Here is a 17,799-nt window from a genome sequence, read left to right as displayed (position 1 = left end):
TTGATCATAAAAACCTTAATTTTCTCTTTCACATTATCACCAGGTGGAGTGTTCTAGTGTTGTGATCCCCTCTTTCCCCTTCCCTTACACCAACAGACTGGTTTCATTGGGTGGGCTGATGGTGCTTCCTAAGCTCTCCCAGCATTCCTGGTGCCCAGCCACTGCCAACTGGCGTCCCGCCTAGACCTCAAAAATAACTTCCAGCTCCTGATATACAAACAGATGGCAGATGTTTGTCGTTCAGATGAGTCATTTAAACACTGGATAAAAGCCTGATAAACAAGGTGATCAGGAGGGGCCGCCGCCATATCAGGGGCCGCTTTGGCTGGACTCCTTGATCAATATCGAATGCTGACTCTTGCTACATAGCTGCTGCTGGTCTCTCTATTTCAACATTCCCATGGTTGCTTTTTTACCTTCATTATTCAGCCAGTAATACCATTTTCCATTTTCAGGTTTGGGACATTTTGTATATAATGTTAAGACTTACACTTGAAAGAGCCTAAATAGGACATTGATCAAATGTCATCTCCTTCACTCAAAACACAGTGAGTTATTTCAAAAATGCAGCTCCTTTAAAGGCCGGAAAACAGTACTTCTCAATCAAATTGGAATTTTCTGCCAAATTCATTCAAAAACTGTTTTGACTATGTCCCATGGACTGATTTCTATCTTTGCAGTTTAATTCGTGCTCTTATTACTGGTTTAAAGTGGGTTGAGTTAAAAAAAAAAGCGACAGAATTGAACAACATTTTAATCACAGTGTGATGACAGGTAGAGGGTTTTTTTTTTGTTGATGCTTGTGTTCCACTATCAATCAAACCTGATTATAGCACACAAACACAAGCCAGATGAAGTAGATCAACTCAGTCAACGCTGGATAAATAAGCATCTTTAACTCTGACTTATTTAGTCATGAATATTCAATTAGGAGAGATAAATTAGAAAAGTATAACAATATTTATTGATGTTAGCAACAGAAAGAGTTTTTTTGGTGATTAAACTCTTCAACACTCTTCAAGTGTAAACGGATATGAAAATATGGGAGAGGACAGGATCCCAGTTGGTTGATGAAAACCTTTGGATAAGGCTCTCTGGATACCGAGGAGGTCATGGTGGTGATGGGGAAGAGGTTGGTTGCGCAATAGTATATATGTAAAATTGAATGGCAGAAGTGCAGCGATATTTAAAGAACAGTATCTGTGCTTAAGGGACATAGGCTGAAAGATCATTGGTCAGGTATGGTGATTTTGATGGTTGGTAGAGCAGAAGTGACTATGAGAAATCAAACAGGAGGAAAGAGACATTCACCTGTAGTGGAATATAGGCAAACTCAGGGAAGGGAGATCCATCTTGAACTTTCTCCAAACCCTCATGGAGAAATGTTTCAGATTTCAATCCAAGTTTTCAGTGGCTTTAGAATATCTAAGCCCTGCTACTACTTTGTCTTGATCAGGAGCTGCTGTTGACAGGAGATGAAGATGGTCTTCCAGAGCTCAGTGAGATCTGTCTATCTAACAGCAGCAGTCAGGAGAACAAAGTAATGTACCCTGACACTGAGGAGGCTATCAGAGGGAACCAGCACACACCCCATGTCACCCCATATAAACCCAAGCACCCTGTTGGTACTGCATTGGTAGCATATGTTTCTAATTCCTACTGATTATGTAATTCTATGCAGCTGAAAAGAAGTTCAATAGGAGGTTTAATCCAAACCATTCACAGAAGTATGAAGGCGTATTTGTATACCTGCAGTTTCAAAGGTACATGGAGAAATTTACCAGGGAAAAAACAGATATAAATCTCTCCATTAATAGCGGTTTGACTAAATTTGAAATACAGCCACAATGTGGCATGATTTACTGGAGGAAAGTATGTCTGCTACAAGTTCAGACATTTTCTCTGCGGTCTCAGAAACTACTGTTGGGACATCGCAGACTGATTTAAGATAAATGAGGGAGTAAGACTGTATAACTGAGGTACCAAAGGTGGATTTTTTCTTGAACAACCTCTGCACGTTCACTATCTGTTCTGCAGACACACTCGAGGATTACTTTATCAGTCCGATCATCTTTACACACTTGGCACGAGCTCAACCTTGACATAAAATCACTCAGGGTCCATAAATCTCCCTTTATCTGAGAGACACACACTGACAGGTAATGACATCATGCCTCAGAACAGTTTAAAGAAATCTGAATACATAAATAAATGAAGGCACTAAACTTAAATGTTTGTGTTTCTACACAGACCGGATCATCCAAATGCAGGAGAAGTCGATTGTGCAAATTCTCTGACTGGCCACAGTTAAAAAGAACATCACAAATCAGCTGATTTCAAAGTGAATTTGAAGCAGTCACCTCATCAACATGAGGTATATGGACTGATGGTTGAATGGCCTTTTTTCCCACTCCCTGCAGAATGACAGCATATTAAAGAAACTCACACTCACTGCTGCCTAATGTTACATAACTCTCTTGCTGTAACAGTGTGAAGGCTGAAGGCTGACCTTCGCTTCAAATATCCTCACTCCTGTCACAGCCGTCAGACATGCTGTGCAGTAAAACAATCTCAGTTACGTATTTGTAACAAGTGCCATGACTCATCAAAAACTGTTAGCAGTAATCTCAAATATTGCATGTTATAAAACGTTAACTGTCATAAAATGTTAACTGTTTACCTACCAAGTTTACTTTCACTCTTAAAATTGCTGCTTGCTCTGGAACTGCAGTTACTTTCACTAGTAGTAGCCTACTGCTATTAATAGTTTACTATATTTACTTCTAATATGACATAACAGGCTACTAGTACTACTACTTCTATGAATATGAATATGTGGTTCAAAAAGAGAAATGGTATGTACGAACACTTGAAATTGTTTTATACACATATATTTGTTGTCAAACCCCTTAAAATGATTTGAGAAATTACATAATTTCTTATAAGAGTTTATTAGAAGGCTTGTAGTGTTACTGAGGCACAGTCAGGTTACATTTAATGGACTTTGAAGTGATATAATGGCTATTGTCACACCAATAATCATGTAATCCACACACTTACTAAATCCCTTAATAACTAACTACAACTCCCATGAATCAACCAAACTAAGCCTTTGATGCAAAATCCTTACAATCTATAATAATGTCATGTAAAATGAATTTTAATCTCTTTTTAGTTGAGCAATTTGGAGCACTTAAAATAAAGCATTATGTATTTAGGTTAGTGTAGCAGCTCCTAAATATACCCCTATTTATCACCACTTCCACCTGTTAGCAGGTGACTGTACCCGCAGTGACTTTGCTCATGTTAATTCCTCCAGTTAATTGATGGGAACAATAAAACAGGCTGATTGATAAGGAGCCCGCAGCTCTTCTTAAATACTGAGTGTTTAGACGGACGTGCGGTCAGATCTGTGCTCAGACCTGCGCATCCACTTGTTGAGTTCACAACAGTTCACCGTCGCTCTGTTTAAAGAGGCAACAACATGGCACACGGTCTGGTCAGACGGGAGTCGGTGGAGACGGAGATGCACAAGTCCGAAAGCAAAAGAAAAGCCTTCGTTTACACTAAGAAGAGGGGCTACGATGTTACCCGAAACCCCCATCTCAACAAGGTAAGTGTTGTCATGGCGTTGTGAGAGTTTCAATTTGTTTCTATGAACGGCAAAGCTGACAAGCTAGCTGCTGCCTTCGGGGGCTGTAGGAAATATGAGTATTTCCACCTGGACCACGGTGTAAACACGAACATGGAAATATGGATATTTTCTGCTATTGTAAAATGTACAAGAATTAGCTTGTTTTTAAGAGATTGCTGAGCTCTGTGGACTCGTCATGAGTTAAAGCCACACCACAACTTTCTCCCAACTGTAGTTCTAATGTTAGAGACTTATGCTAGCCTATGACTTGCTAATGTATTTCATGTCGTTTCCAGTTCAGCAACGCTACTTTTCAACTCATTACATAAGTAGCAACTACCAAAATATATGTTAGCACAACCGCTATTTAATACACAAGTTTACTTTTTGACATATCAACAGCAGTGTGCGGAAGTGACGATGAGCATGTGAACGCAACATTAGCCAGGAGGTTTAGGTATCAGCTTTAGACGTGGTTATATTTAGACTTAAAGAGACCAAACGCTACTGGCACACAGAGGGGAGCTTTTGTTAGTGTAAGACTGTAGCTGACTGTGTAGTTGCTGTGCATTATTAATGAATGGAGAGTCAGGCCCTTCTTCCTGTCCACAAGCACAGCAACATGTGATTCAGCATATTCTGACAAGCTGCTGGGAGCTCTCTGTGGAAGCTGATATCATGTCAAGTAAGATAAAATCACCACTGCCCCCATGAACTTTTTAAATATTCCAGATTAAGCTTGTTCGTTTTCACTTTATTTTCTGGAAAATGAGGAACAAGTGGGGGAAGTTGCTTAATCATGCATCCAACAAATGCTGAGCAGCTTCCTTGTGGGGGTGACTTTGCATATTTTGGGACAAAGCACATTACTGTGGTCTGCTGGGATTTCTAATGTGTTTCCTTTGCCCAGACTTTGCTGTTGTATAAAGCTAATGTATTTTCTCCCCCCTCCGTTCTGTAAACGCATCTATTACAAAAGAGCCTCTGGCAGCTTTTGAGCTTTTCCAGTGTTTTCTACTGGTTTGTGTGGAGGGATGGGGCCCCCAGAGGTCACCGGTCCAGCCTGCGGTGACAGGGTCTAGGTCTCTGTCCATGGTGCTGACCATAAAAAAAAAGGCTAAATTCAAGCAGGGTCACTCTTGCGTCAAATGGGGCCTGAAAACAGTGAGTGTGGCCTGACGCTATTAGGCAAAATCAGGCTAATTTTAGAACACTTGTATGGTCTTTTTTCCACCTCTGAGCTGTTTTCTGCTCTCTGACTTGCAAAAGGTTGTTTCACTTACATCCTTTTCTTTAATTTTTCTACACTGAAGAAAAACAAGTCTATCACTGGTTTATCTACAGCTTATTCTAAACACAAGTGTTACAGAACCTACCATTTTTGTTTTTATGTCCCCACTTGTTTCTCCATCACCTGTTCAAATGTTTGTCCAGTGTCCAGTCAAGCACAGTTTTTATTGTAAGAGCTGTTCCAGTCTGATAAAAGTTGCAGTTTTTAAACACAGCTGATGGAGCTGGCAGGCAGGGCGGTGTCAACACTGAGCTGATAAGTGAGATAGTGGAGTTGAGACAGGACAGAGTATGTGGGGTGAGTGGTGGCAAGCTGGTGGCCACACAGAGCCCTCTTTGTTAAGGGAAGTTAATGACTCGACTCCTGAGTCCACCGCATGTTGCAAATGGACCCTGTGTGTTTTTGTTTTCATGAATTTAAGTGCGTATAGTGTTGGGAGTGAGGAGAGGCGTGTACGCAGATGCTGTATGGCTAATAAGAACAAATTAGGGTTACCGTTGTTACCCAGATGTATTCAGAGAGAGAGAGAGTGATGTCTAGAGCCAGACCGATATATTGGTCAGCCGATATCGGCCTGTCACAGATATATTTTTATCGGCATATATGTCGATATGCACTGATATTTTGTAAAGTTATATAGGCAGCATTTTATGTATATTTGATTAATAAATTGACTTAATTCAAGCTTAATATACATGTTTTTGTTGTTGTATATGTTTCATTTTTAGTCATTTATAATTATTAAATTCCCAGTGAAGTTTACTGATGTCTGATGTCATTTTATACAATTGTTACAGTTTATAGTTAAACTGTAAAATATCCTACCTCCATATCTTTGTGTTTGATAACCACATTGCAAAAAATGTGCATTTTATGTAATATTCTATACATAACATTATTGGCTGATATATATCGATCGGAATATATTCTCTGAATTTTTTTTCTCCCTCATATTGGTATCGGCATCGACCCCAAAAATCCAGTATCAGTCGGGCCCTAGTAAGGTCATATGTTGTCGTCCACCAGGTTTATCTTTCTTTTTAATTCTAAACCTGAATAAAAATGAGGGAAAACTGTCTTGCTTACTGTTGAAATATTTATTAGTTTACAGTGTTTCTGTTGTTCTGACAAAACACGTAAAGGAGATGTTTTTCTCATTTGTATTAAAGTTGTGCTTTCCAATGCACCTGTCACCCATTCATTTGTACAGAGACTTTTTAACTTTTTGACTACACTAACCCTAAAATGATGATGCAGAATTAAAACATTTGCAAATCATTAATTTTAGATTTTTTTTTTTATTTTTTAAAGATTTATTTTAGGGCTTATTTGCCTTTATTTCACAGTGGATGGCATAGAGGCCAACAGGAAACAGGGAGGGGGCGTTGACCTGCAGCAAAGGTCCTTTGCCTGAATTGAACCACAGACGATGCCTTTATGTGGCTACAAAGGTGCTCCAATTTAGGAAAACAAAAAAATCAAATTGATAAAACAGACACCTCCATATTACATTTCATGTTGTGTCAGCTGATTTAATTTGGGTTAGGCCTGTCACGATAACTTCTTTTGTTGGACGATATATTGTCTCAGAAATAATCATGATAAACAATATTATCGTCATTTGAAGATCATTTTATACCACTGATATAATGATAATATAATAGCATAATAATGCAAAGGGAGTGAGGGGTGGGATTGGAGAGTGTGTGCTACGCTTCTGTAAAAACACAGACTGCCATTATGGGCAGGGACAGAGTTATTTACCTTTAATTCCATATAAGCGGCGCCGCTTGCAGTGAAGAATGGAGGATGAATAGTCTCTTAGCTGCTGCTGTAATGTGAAGTGTGGCAATGTTGAAGTCAAAAAATGATCAAGGCACACGATAAGTCGATAATTATTTTGACAGGCCTAATTTAGGTACAACTCAGATGGAGCTTCTGTTGTTGCAGCAGAAATAGAACAAATAGAGCAACAGCATTTATGGGGAATGCGGTTCTGATGTAAATACACACTAACCTGCAGTTATGCTTTGATCTCACAGTTTATTTAACAATGGCACACCCTGCAGACTTTGCACAACCTGATGCAACCACTAAATGCAGCGCCTAACAGGTCTCTCCATCTGATGTGTGTTGTAATTCTTGTTTGGTGTCTGTCTGTGATGCACACCAAAGAAACCTCTTGTCTGTCATCTGGTAAATCCAGTTCCATTATGTAATTTTTCCACTATCCTTCAAATTTTTTGTAGGTAGAGAAATTGTTCAGACAGCATTTTCCATCCATATTTGCTTAACTGATCTGATGTGAAATAGTCTCTCTTCAGACTATGAGGACGGTTGTTTGTAGTTGAGGTCAATCTGAAGGACTATAGCTTCAGTGCTTAAACCTGGCCCTGTTTGTTTACGTTTCAATTTACACCTCAGGGACCTGAATGGAGCCAGTGTACAAGAGGGCTCTTAAAGACTGCGAGATAGGCTGACCTAAATTCATGTGGAAGCATGACCGGTTTACCACTTGAATGTTACACTATGTTTTGTCTACTTTAATAAAGGTCTGTCATTAGCTGGACCTCAGACATTCAAATCAAGTCTTTTGGCGTCCTTTTATTTTGATTTTTAAAACCATCGACTCTCTGTGTTCTCTCTTTCTCTTCTCATTTTCTCTGTTTCCGTCGTCTTTTTTCTTTTTTCGCGAGTGGTGTTAAGAGTGAACGTTACAAGAGCAGCACGCCTTTTGTTCTTCGCTTTTACGAGGCGGCTTCTCATCTCATTTTAAAGTTGGCCGTCCTAACGAGCTCACAATTTGTGTTGTTATGTTGTTTTGGAATAAAAGTGGGAGTTTAATAAGATTAATTACACGAGTACAAGAACTGGGCTTCAAAACCTTCGGAGGAGGCGAGGATCTGAGGAGCCTGCTCTGACAGTTTGTACTTGTTTGTTCGGTCAGGAAAGGAAATATGAGGGGGAATTCTTTAAAACCATGACCTCAGTGCTTTACAAAAGGAAAATAGTGAGTTTTTTTCCTTATTACATTTGATTTAATATGACAAAAATAAAAGCTTAGCTCATGCCAACTGTAAAAATACCCTGCAAAAAACAGATGTTTTGGCTGGTGGCTCTGTCTGATCAACCTGGCCCTCTCATCAGTCGTCTAAAGTGACCCAAAACACAGGCTCCCTCAAACACACAGGTTAGAGTAATGGCAGGAAAAAAAGGGGTTTCTTATGCAGCCAGGTGAACCGTCCACTGTCAACCCTGCGCATGAACCGGGGGCGAGGAAATTGGAGAAGAAGGTAGGAAATGACTGCTAAAGCATGTTAGTGGCCAGGCACAGGCGGGCTCTGTAGCGCAGGCAGTGGCACATTGTTGCCCTCCTTCTGATTTGAGCGAGCCCTGGGGATGAGGTGTGTTTACCTCCCTCAGCTGGCCCACTTCACCTCTAACAGGAGCCAGTCACAGCACAACCTGCTAATTGATGCTGAGGGGACGCAGCGCTGAAAGCAGCCTGTCCTCACATCCACAGGCTGCGATTTCCTTTTAATCTCTCCACACACACCTACATTTACATGCACGGCAGATGTATGCGCACACAGCTTCACCTTCCTCTTTGATTAACACCAGCCTCCTCCCTCTCCAGAGAGGTGGAACCGGATATTATAGGTGTGTTTTGTGTGTGCTTGCACTGCAATAAAGAGATGAAGTGGGGTGCGCGTTGTAGAAAGGCTTCTCTGTGGCTGGGACGAGAGCGCTGGCCACGCTCCACAGACGTCCTCTGTCTCTCCGCTTGATCACACATTAATGAGGCATCTGTGTGAATCCCGGCCCTCAGTGCGGCTCTCTGACGCTGGTTCCGCCTGCCGAGGCCTCGAAAAACAACAACAACAACAAACCTCTCTTAAAAACGCTCTTAGCACCCAATCAGGGATGCTGTTTCACCTCAAACACTGAACTGAGCGGCCGGTGTGTCGACGGCCAACAGATGCCCATTCACTGGCTCTGTACTGTAGGCGAGGGTAGGTGCAACAAGTGCAGTCAGTCAAAGAGGTTACAGAGAATGAGCTACTGTCTGTTTGTTATCCTCCTTTACAGTTTCACAGCAACTGTTCTACTTGTTAGCACAGAAAATGTTAGAAAAACCTTTAGAATAGTGAATAATAGACTCACAGACTCACTTGTGTTCAAAAACAGAATGCCCCTAAGTGAGAGATGGTGCTGTCATTCACACTTTTTAACACTAAATCCCAAGAAATCTCAAATTGATTGCCTTGATTAATTTATTGAGGTTTTTTAAAATCATTAAAATGATTTGTCATTTGAGCCTACAAATGTTGAATGAAGCAAATTACATTGCAAGAGGGACTGTTAGATGAAAGACTCCAATTAAGGATCTGTGTTCTTGGCGAGTGCTGAACTTACTGATACATCACATGTGCTAAGTGGCGCTGGCCATGGCGACACTCAGCAGCAGTGTGTGAAAGTGTGCAGACTGCAATTGAAAAACTGTAGTTTTTAACTGTTTTTAATCAGTTTTAGAACTGTATCCTGTCTGTCCTGTTTTTATCATCATTACTAACCAATTTTTGCACTGATCTGCATATGAACTGAGACATGATGATGGGCCTTTTCCTCCTGCTCTGGGTATTGTGAAAGTGGTACATCCTTGAATGACTTCCATGACCTGTACGAGGTCAGGTCTTTGAAGAAAGCCCAATCAATCTTTGCTGATCCGAGCCATCCCTTGTGGTGTGACTTCATCTTGCGACCATCATGGCGCAGATACGATCTGCCACGATGCAGAACAAACAGGTTCAAGAGGTCATTTATTCCTGCTGCTGTCAGCCTCGTAAATGGCACTCTGAAACTGTAATTTGTATTTGGCATTTCTTATTCTATTCATTTGCTGTGTTTGATATCAGTGCATTACTGCTGGCTGTGAATCAAATTGCCCCAACAATTGGGATAATAAAGATACCATGAACCATGAACCTTGAACAGCAGTGTATCTGAATGGTCGCTGGGGATGTGCTGGTATGCCAAATGGCGACAGTCCTGATAACCCTCTGTAGCAACTGGAAGTCATTAGACTCTCATGTTAGAGCTAGTCTGGTTTGGATTCTACACTGAGTGACATTTGCCCCCAGAGTTTTTTTCCCCCTTCACCAGATTTGCATTTTCCTTTAACCAAGACCAACATAAATAAATCCAGCGACAAACAAACAGGCAGTAAATATGCCAAGCTTTCACTTCCAATGGAAATATTTCTGTGTGGATCTCGGAATCTTTGCCTTTGGGTATGTGTTATGCTTTGTTGGCTGATCTTATGAGTTTCTGATGTAAGACATAATGTGCTCCAGTCATTCTGTGTCACTGGTGAAGTCTGATAAGGCTTTTAGAGAAATGAATGCACTTTAATACAATTAGGTAACAATTGGTAAAAGGTGAAGTGGACTCAAACCATCTTGATGACCTGGCGCTGACTTTAACCAGTGCAAACTGAGTCTGGAACTTGGACTCCTGCTGAGTCACGCCAGCATGACACCAGGGAAAAAAGTTTGTTTTCTGCACAGTCACATCTTTAAAGGCTTTGCTCTGAAAGTTCTCATGTTGGTGATGGTCTGTTTGTGCTATAGCCAAGGTTCCCACGGACCTTTTGGAAGTCTTTCTAAATGAATCACACTCTTGACTTTCAGCTCCCCTATTCATCAAACCATCCACATTTCACATTGTGGGAAAAACCCTCTGATGGATGTTTGTGTTAGAGAAATGTTTTTAAAATAACTTCATGTCATAAGTCTGAGGTGACGTGACAATATCTGGCACTGCATTGGTGTTAATTTTTGACAAATGTCAAGTTTTATCCCAGGACTCCTCAAAGGACTGCTTCAATGTTTTGGGAAATATGCTTCTTAGCTTTTTTGCCAAGATATACATGCAAAGGTTGATACTGCTGTGTGTATGATAGATATGAAGATCCAGAAGGCGATTAGCTTAGATTAGATTAGTTTAGCTTAGCTTAGCATTAAAACTGAAAGCTTTGAGAAACAGGTAGCTCACCTCTGTCTTTGGTAGGTGCTTGGTTTGCAGCACTCACACCAATTAACAATTTTACATTTCAGTTCTTGTACACTTTAAACAAACTGTTACATGTTAATTTGTGACATTTAGAGGTGCTTTAAAGAGATTTTTTTTTTATTATTGTGGACAGAGCTAAGCTAGGCTGCTCTGCTTCGTACTATTCTAGATTTTACCCTAGAGTAAACATTCTAGCTTCATATTTAGTGTACAGACATGAGAATGGTATTACTCTTTTCGTCTAATAGACAAACTATACCAGCACAACGCATCTATCGCAGCACGACCACAACAGCACCCAAATCACCACCTTTTAATAGATTTTAATATAATTTGATACCCACATTACATGGAAGTGACTCTGACCTCACTGCATTGTCTCTGGTCCAGGTAGAAACAATGTGGGAATGTCAGTATGTGTGTGTGTGTGTGTGTGTATGTGTATTACAGGCTATTTAGAGGTGGATGACAGTAGTTATGTGAGGTTAAACTGGATGATGTTGACAGTCAGATTACAAGCCTTCGTTTAACTGAGCGGCAAAAAACGGCACAAACGTCTCTCTGTTCAGGCTTCATGCAGAGCAGCTGCACTTGTCAATCCCCCTCACTAGGTGGACCGCAGAGCTCCATGGAAATGTGGGTACAGTATATGAATGTGTGTGTGTGTGTGGGTTGTCCCAGGTGTGGCCAGGTGTTTCAGGTCGACCGCACGCATTGCTGGTGACCAGACATTCCACTGAAGGACTGGAGTGAATCGGCCAGACAGACATAAAGAAAGTGCACCCTCGTTCCCCTTCAGTAACCAACCTGCGAACCCGAGCTTTACACACACACACACACACACACATACACAAGCTCACATATACACAAATACATAGCGTGACATGCTCATAACAAATGGCTCGTTAACCTACAGACACATAAGTGATTTTATCAGTGTTTTCTTGGAGGCTGGGCTAAATATACTTGAGCGTAATATGATCAGACAGTCAATTCAACCGTCTCTGCACACACACACACACACACACACACACACACACACACTTCAGATGCTGTTTATTCAGAAGCAATCCCATCCAAATGGTTCCACCTCCTCAGCTCCGATTTTGTGGGTTTTTTTGAAAGTTAGTCCTCATTCATGTGAGGACAACGGAGAAGCCATTAGCCTGTCCCAGACAGAGAGACGGAGACAGTCGAGCCTCATCACCTCACTATGAAGCTCTTCTCAAGCATCCCATCTCTTTCAACCCCTCCTGTCTTTTTCTCCTCAATGCTGCTTTTGTCTTTTAATATTAGAGCCACGGAAGTCTCAGCTCTGTTTTTAAGAAAGATACAGCAGCAAGAATTTAAGGCGGTATTTTGTTTCAGCTTTCTACAACATGCGTATGAGCATTATGTACAAATGGTTTTCCTGAGGTCAGAGGGATGGCTATCAGTTTGACTGATCCTGTGTTGATGGACATGTTTTGTGTTGTTGCAGCCTCACAAAAAGAAGGAGGTTAGAATGAATGGATTTAATGTGATAAAAGAGACATAGATCTGTCTGTGAAAAGGCTAATGGCCACGCCAGTGTTTAAATTGGCAAAATGTCTTCTTCTGAAGTAAATGAATGTGACATTTATTTATTGTGTTGCCCAATGGATTTGCTCGCTGGTGCAAAGTTAATCCTCACTGCTTTTTGTGTCAAGTTCAACTTTGGTGAACTTCGACATGTAAATTTGCACCACTGACCAATAGAAAACCATCTTGACAGTGCTAACCTTTGAGAAAACGGAGGCAGAGAGTCGAAAAAAGCAGGAAGCTACTGTCGCATCATTCACATTTATTTAATAACCTCCTCTGTCAGAGTATAAACTACTCCACTTAAGAAGAATGGTCTGCACAGTTGTCTACCAGTTTTACTCTATGCTAGTTTCTTGAACCACATATTTTGCACAAGATATGTTGATTCATTTTTGTTTTCCATCTTTCTGCTGTGACTTGGCCTTTTAAAGGATAGTTTCCCAAATCTTCAAGTCCATCTTAAAATAGCAGTCAGGTGTCAATAGTTACACTGTGTAACAATGCATCTAAAATTTTATTTCAAGCTTATATGAGTCTTCATAGCAGTCTGAATTAGTCATATCAAGTAGAAATCTGCTACATTTACAGACTTTTTAGCATCAAATTCCCTCTTAGTGTTTCCCTGTTGTGCTGTGGTGGAAGTATAGTAACAAAAAGAGGGACTTTGGCACTAAAAAGACTAACGTTGAAAGATATCAGCCGTCCAAATGAGTCAATCATTTGGACGGCTGAAGCTTCATATCAGATCAACTTTTGAATAATTATTTTGCACAGAGGGAGGACTGTGGATTTTGTCCCCCATCACTTACACTGTAAGTGCAATATGAAAGGATCTTCTAAAGGTCAGTATGAACAGGAGGAATGATTACAGCAAGAAAAACAGCTTTCAATGTTCCTTCGGGCTCCTGACTGTTGTTTTAAGACAGACTTGAAAAATTGTGAACCCGTCCTTCAATTCATCTCATTTTACAGGTTTAAAAAAACACAACCATCAGCCGTGTCCTAACTCTACTCTTATCACCAACAGATCTAACACAAACAAGCCAGTTAAAAACAAACTTTATGGCTTTTTCTCTCTTAAGTGAAGAATTGTGCCTTTACCACGGAGCGTTGCGGCCTTTTTCCTGCTATTCATCAGCAGAGATGTTTGCTTTGTGAAGAGATGCGCTCTTTTTTACTGTCTGGTTACAGTCATTGGGCCAGCTGCCATGTAGTAGGTCATCTGGACGGCAGACATTGCTGTCATCAGAGAAACTTGCAGTGACAACAGTGAAACACACTTCAGTGGGGCCTATAACAGTGGCGTGGTGTGACTTTTCCATCAGGTAGGGCTATATGTGCGAGGTAGCTTTATGTATATGGCCATGAGTATGCGTGGTACAATGTAGCAGAGGCTAGCGGCTAGGCTAGTATCTTTCGTCACCTAGCAACTGCTTTCACTTTACAGATATCACCACAGTCTGTGTACATTTTAGCAGTATCTGTATATCATTTTACCTTCAGGTGGTAATGTTATCTAATAAGGAAGCAGCAATTGGGGCGGAAAATCGTCCAATCTGGCAACATTTCTTTGGCTTAAAATGATCTGCTTCAGTTCCAGTTGTTTTTGGCGTGCTGTGTCAACCAGTTGGACCACCAGGAAAAAAGCCAAACATCGGGCAGAGAAAAGTAGCCTACGACCTTCAACACACAAAGATTTTAGGTAGCGCTTTTTTATTAGTTGTGGCACATTTCTGTAATCACTGACATTTATACACACGCAACACAACAGTAGCAATCCCATTCTTCATTCAAATATGTCACAATTGGAACCGCGCCCCAACAACCTTAAAGGACCACTCGCTCCCCGACCGTTTCATCAGTGTGACACGTTCAGGTCCCAGTCCTGATGCTGCACCTCCTTTACTGATGTCACAGAGGGCGAGTGGGGAGGACAGAAAACGGGAGCTGTTTTTCCGTCTCCTGTGAAATATCCTCGTCCTGGGTACTGACTCCAGCATTAGACTATTATGTTGAGGCAGCTCCTGAAATTGGATTGGCTTTCTTGGGAGAACACAAAAAGATTAATTGGAGATTTCCTGCGCTATTAAAACAGTTCAGCCAGAGGAGACTTCATCGTGCAAGTAAAGATTAATGTCTCGTCATTACTGCTTTAGTTAGCTCATTTTTTACGTACTCATGTTAGTGAAAAGGACTTTGTGTTACCTTTTTAGTTATTTTGATTTCACACGTCTTGCAGTATTGTTGCTCCATAGAAACAGAATGGAAATTGTCGAGGGATACGCTAAACAAACCTGATGATGTGAAGCGACACTGGCCTAAAGTGAGTCAATGGTAGGACTCAAAGCTCCACAGAGTTGCTGATTTTCTTCACAGGCTTGGACACTTTCCCAGCAGCACTCAGGCTCCTAAGGGACCTGGACTGTTGAGAATGAAAAGGCTGCCTCAAGAGGGAATCGGCTGCTTTTGAGGACTCCTACATGTCCACTACCTCCTCCATCCGCTCCAGGCCGCCCTCCCTAAGTCAACAGAGGCTCGGTTTTCAGGGCTGTTTGAGCAACAAGCGTGTCTGTACATTCACAAGTTGACACCTCCTGATTTAAGGAGCCCTGGGCTCGAATATTTGCTCAGGATAAGGAATTCAAGACGCTCCTTTTTGGTCAGTGTTCGGAGGTTGGTGCTGGTAGGCCGGTTCGGTTAACGTGACTCATGAAAGCGAGGAGTAAATTAGAGGATGAATTCCTTTCTGCTCTCTAATGGCAGATTTGGACAAGAGATGAGTTGTAGTTTATCATGAAGCTTTGTAATAGATGCGAGTGAAGTGACATTTGTAGAGTCTTTATTTCTTGTTATGCCAAAATTGCTTCTTTAGTTATTTTCCCCATTATACTGTGTATACCCTGACTTCTTGCCTTCTTTTTAAGGCATTTTAAGTCACAAGTTCAAAAAGTGATGAAAAGTAAGAAAAAGTTATAAATATATATAATATATAAATATATCTAAAGTACATCAATACGTGCTGCAAACATATAGTCAAAACATGACAAACCTATACCTATAGCAGTGCTGCTTCTACACAAAATAATATTATCGGGTACAAACAAAAATATCTCCTTACTGCTAAATACATCAGGTTACTACACACACACACACACACACACACACACACACACACACACACACACACACACACACACACACACACACACACACACACACACACAGGAGGAGTCATAAAACACAGATTCCTACTACATTTCAGTAAGCCATCATGGTCAACACAGAACGTTTTCTTTCAATCAGCATCTCAGTCTTTACGATAAATTATTGTGGATTTTCTATGTATCAGCAATAACATAACAAAAAATAACTTAGTGGCATTTCATTGGATATTCCCTTTATGAAAGAGTATCATTTATCTACTTTTGTCTGTGTTAGCAGCAGTTTTCCTTGCTAGTGTAACTCAGCACACTGATATTAACACGTTTTTTTTTATGCTATGGCCTTTAAGGTTTTCATCAGTTTGATAATTGTCATGTTTTCCTTGGAGAACCTCTCCTTTTTGTCTGTTAGCGCTGCTTTCTGTCCTGTACCTGTGATTACTCAGGTCTAGATTTACACACTATTCACCTTTTTTTCACAATTCACTAATGGAGCACTGGGCATAACTGCTAACTACTGCTATATCGTATCAAGTGCTGAGTCCCACGTTAGCCAAAAAAGTAACCTTGTCTACACCAAAGCAGTTAGCTAATATAAACCAATGCAAGCTCAGGCCCTTGTAGGCTTACAAATAGAGGTCAGTGGCATTTTTAACAAGAGGAAGACACTTCAGTGTTTGATTGAGATAAAGGGCTCGAGCTCTTTCTCCAAACCAAACACATAAAATTAAGTTAACAGCACACACAGCTCTAATTCTCCCTTGATAAATCCTCAATTTGTTTGCAAGCTATTTCTCAGTTCTCCGTCTGAAAACATTATGAGCACAGTGCAGCATGTTGATTGAGAAAACATTTGCTATCTTTTGATTAATGCGTTCCCTCTGAACAAAGTTCGAGCGCCTGCTAATGACCAAATTTGTTTAGGAATGAGAGTGCACATGCGGGCCTCACACGGCACATTTGTCGGGAGGCATTCGTTGGGAAAAGCTTAGTCAGGCTGTAAGATCCTGAGAAGAGACGGACGGGAGCTGATGTGTGCTCTTTCTCTTCCTCCTGAGAGGAAGGGATGGATTTAACAGGCTTTATTCTCGGGGCAATCCTCTTGAACCCTATGCTGCCATTTAGCAGGAAACAGATGGGAGGGGGGCATCTGGCCTTTGCTGAAAGAACCTACAGGATTTGAGCACAATAGGACAACCTGCCCCTCTATGGCTTTACACTGAATACAGTTTGTTAGAGCTGACATGGACAGAAAAATGAGTCTGAACAAACATTTAGCTTCATATTCAGTGTTAAACAAGTTAGGATACAGCAAATTCTTCCACTACAAGCTGGAAAATCACTTTTAATTAAACAAATGATTACAACATGATTCACGTGTAGAGATACGCCAAATTCTCACATTAAAGTGATGTTTATTTGATTCAGCAGGTTTAATGTTGTATCTTACTGTGTTTAGTACAATAACAACTTGTAATGACTTGTTTTATTTCATTTCAGGTCATTTACCCTCAACTATTTATTGGCATGTAGCCTTTTGCTGAACCTCACCGTTATCGTCTCTTTAGAAGCAGATGGAGATTAGCCAGTGTCGGACGTCTACCGTGTCGGAGTCTGGTCAAGAATTAGTGCTAAATAGCTCTCAAATATTTGCTGAACTCATTGACCCGCGTTTTCTACGAGGCGTCGAACAGTTTAAACATCGAGGCATTTGTTTCCGCTCTGCTCCTCAAATGATTTACAGCCTCTTTGTGTGTTTCCCGTGACATCCATGCTCTATACATTCCTGCAATTTCTCCTGTGTTTTTTTTATGACAGATGGACAGATAGCGAATGTAAAGATTAGACATGGATCATAAATTCTAACCTTCCTTTAGCAAACTAACTGGCTCGAAACATTAGCCCATGATTTACTGTGCAAATATGGGAACAGGAATAATGTACAAGCCTTATCACATACAGGTTAAACATGTACAGTAACAGTAGCAGTCTATACTTTCTTCACTTCGCTTTTCTTCGGTGATGATGATGATGAGACTCAGCACCGTTGTCTCACATCTTGTACTGAATGAGCCATT

The 17,799-nt window shown here is 40.8% G+C and overlaps 1 protein-coding gene across 1 annotated transcript in view; it reads left to right on the top strand.

Annotated features, from left to right (window-relative positions):
* The first annotated feature begins 3,409 nt into the window (after positions 1-3,409).
* The window catches only part of me1 (malic enzyme 1, NADP(+)-dependent, cytosolic), an 85,088-nt gene continuing 70,698 nt past the window's right edge, over positions 3,410-17,799 (top strand). Inside the window, exon 1 of the mRNA XM_062422175.1 lies at positions 3,410-3,613. Coding sequence (XP_062278159.1) covers positions 3,485-3,613 — 129 coding nt within the window. The 5' untranslated portion in view covers positions 3,410-3,484. The remainder of the gene's footprint in view (positions 3,614-17,799) is intronic.

Source organism: Scomber scombrus, chromosome 7, assembly GCF_963691925.1.
Source record: "Scomber scombrus chromosome 7, fScoSco1.1, whole genome shotgun sequence".
In the NCBI taxonomy this organism is placed as follows: Eukaryota; Metazoa; Chordata; class Actinopteri; order Scombriformes; family Scombridae; genus Scomber; species Scomber scombrus.
This window is presented reverse-complemented; position numbering and strand designations above follow the sequence as displayed.